At 47.1% G+C, this 2091-nt stretch overlaps 1 protein-coding gene across 1 annotated transcript; it reads right to left on the bottom strand.

The window, feature by feature from the left end:
- Positions 1-282: 282 nt before the first annotated feature.
- LOC109768606 (uncharacterized) lies at positions 283-966 on the bottom strand. Its single transcript, XM_020327358.1, has one exon. The coding sequence runs from the start codon at positions 964-966 to the stop codon at positions 283-285; it is 684 nt and encodes a 227-aa protein (XP_020182947.1).
- Positions 967-2091: the final 1125 nt, after the last annotated feature.

Below are 2091 nucleotides of genomic sequence, written 5' to 3'. Positions count from 1 at the left end.
CCGTTCATTCTGAAACTTTCATGTAATCCTGGGAGGTAATCCTCATTTTCATCAATGTACTTCCAGTCAACCCATTTCATGTCACAGACAATAGGTTCTTGTCCAACAAGACTGTCTCCTAGAAATCTTGTTGTTCTTTGGTGTGAAAGCGATAATCAACATCAGTTCTTCTCCTTATAGCATATGGATCAGTCTGTCTCCACAGTCTGAGACATGCATCCTTTCTCTCCTTCATGTTGTCAGCAACAGGATGATCATCACTATGATCAGGAATCTTGGGCTTCAATGTTTTGAGCACTTGCTGCTCCTCATCCTCTTTAACTTCAGGGACCGGGCCTTGTTCTTCTCAGCAGCAGGGATGTTTCTGGTGGATCTCTTGGGTGCAGTAGACTTGGAGGCATGATCTTGAGGTGGAGGCTTGGGAGCTGTCTTGGGCTTTGATGGAGCAGCCCTAGACTTTATTGCATCCCCCATGAGCTTCTGAGACTTTTGAGGTGGTGCAGCTGCCTCTTCCTCCTCCTCATCTTCATCTGATTCTCTCATCATAGATGATCTGCCAATGACTCTGGCCATAGTCTTCTTGACTCTTTCCTTTCTTTTCTTCCCTCCAGCAGCCTCTTCCTCTCTTGGTTCAAGAGTGAACTCCATGGTTTCTTGAGTGGAGGCTCTGGCTTTTGACATAGGGATTCTCTTGGCAGGAGCTTTCTTATGCATACCAGGCTTGATGGCAGCAGCAGCAACTTGCTCTTTCTTGAGCACTTTCTTCTTTGAGGTCACTTCCTCATCAACAACAAAACCCTCATCTTCAGATTCTGAGGTTTTCTTCTTCCTTTGCCTAGTAGCAGCCTTAGGCAAATTGCTTGGTGTGCTTCTGCTTCCATCATAATAGCTGCTTGAGGGACTAGTGCCCTCACTAAGATTCACCTGCTCCTCTGACCTGTTCTGACTGTCACTGCCCTCTGACATCTTTGAAACCGACCCTGTGAATAGATAGGTATAGGTAGAGTGGATGAGCATCACAAAGCACAACTACTTTGAAAAAAACTATTGAGACAAAAACTTAATTTTAGTTTTCTGCAGAAAGCATTTTGGAGCTACCGATATGACAAACTCGGTGACACCAAAGCACAATCAGACTCTAAACAAGCAGTTTTAGTCAGACCGAAATGCAGTTCGGTGACTCCGAGATGCTAGGGTTTCATAGAGAAAGTGAACTTGGTCACATCCATTAGTACACTTCGGTCAGACCGAGTAGTACATGTGCAATGGCCTGAGCAAAATCGGTGAGACCGAAATCTTCAGATCGGTCGATCTGAGATGAGTTCGGCGGAAACCTAACCCTAAGTTTTTTTCATCAAATCTATTCTAAAGGAACTTTTCAGTGGACAGATTGATCTCAAGAAACTAGGCATTGATCTTTGTGCAAGAATCGGAGTACAAGGACGCACAAAGAGATCCAGTTCGTGCCCTAGTGATGTAGGGTGGAACCCTAGATGCCCGATCTTTCACGATTGGAGCGGATCCCGTGAGGAACACGAAGAACACGGGGAAGAACGGAGAGAAATCACGAGAGGAACACTCAAGAACAAGTCCAATCACACATCCACTAGACAATCAAACACACAAGATCACAAGGTACATGAACAACAAAGGGGAAGATATAAGGTAGAGTTCATCCCAAATCCAAAGGAGATGGGGGGTTGAATCCTAGTAGGATCTTCTCCATGAGGAGGTCTTGAATCCCTCGGGATCTTCTCCTAGATGGAGGTCTTGGCCTCCAATGGAGTAGTCTCTCTCTCTCAAGAGGAGAAGGTAGGCACAAAGCTCACATACAACTGAGCTATCATATTGCTAACCCTAAAAATGGGGAGGAGGAGGTCTATTTATAGTCCAAGCCACAAAGGGGTAAGTGAGGGGGCGAAGTAGGTACATGGGCCTCGGCCCGAGTCATGCGCGCAGGCATAGGCCGGATGATCCGGGCATCGTCCGAATGATCCGGGTCCTCGTCCGGATGATCCGGCTCCGCCGGGTGGATTCTGCAAGCTTCGGGTGCCGTGGCTGTGGGATTACCCGGATGATCCGGGTGGGCGT

This window comes from Aegilops tauschii, chromosome 3, assembly GCF_002575655.3.
Source record: "Aegilops tauschii subsp. strangulata cultivar AL8/78 chromosome 3, Aet v6.0, whole genome shotgun sequence".
Taxonomy (NCBI): domain Eukaryota; kingdom Viridiplantae; phylum Streptophyta; class Magnoliopsida; order Poales; family Poaceae; genus Aegilops; species Aegilops tauschii.
This window is presented reverse-complemented; position numbering and strand designations above follow the sequence as displayed.

Bases quoted from the DNA above. Each gene is read 5' to 3' on its own strand.
- LOC109768606 (XM_020327358.1), bottom strand. From the start codon at position 966: ATGTCAGAGGGCAGTGACAGTCAGAACAGGTCAGAGGAGCAGGTGAAT.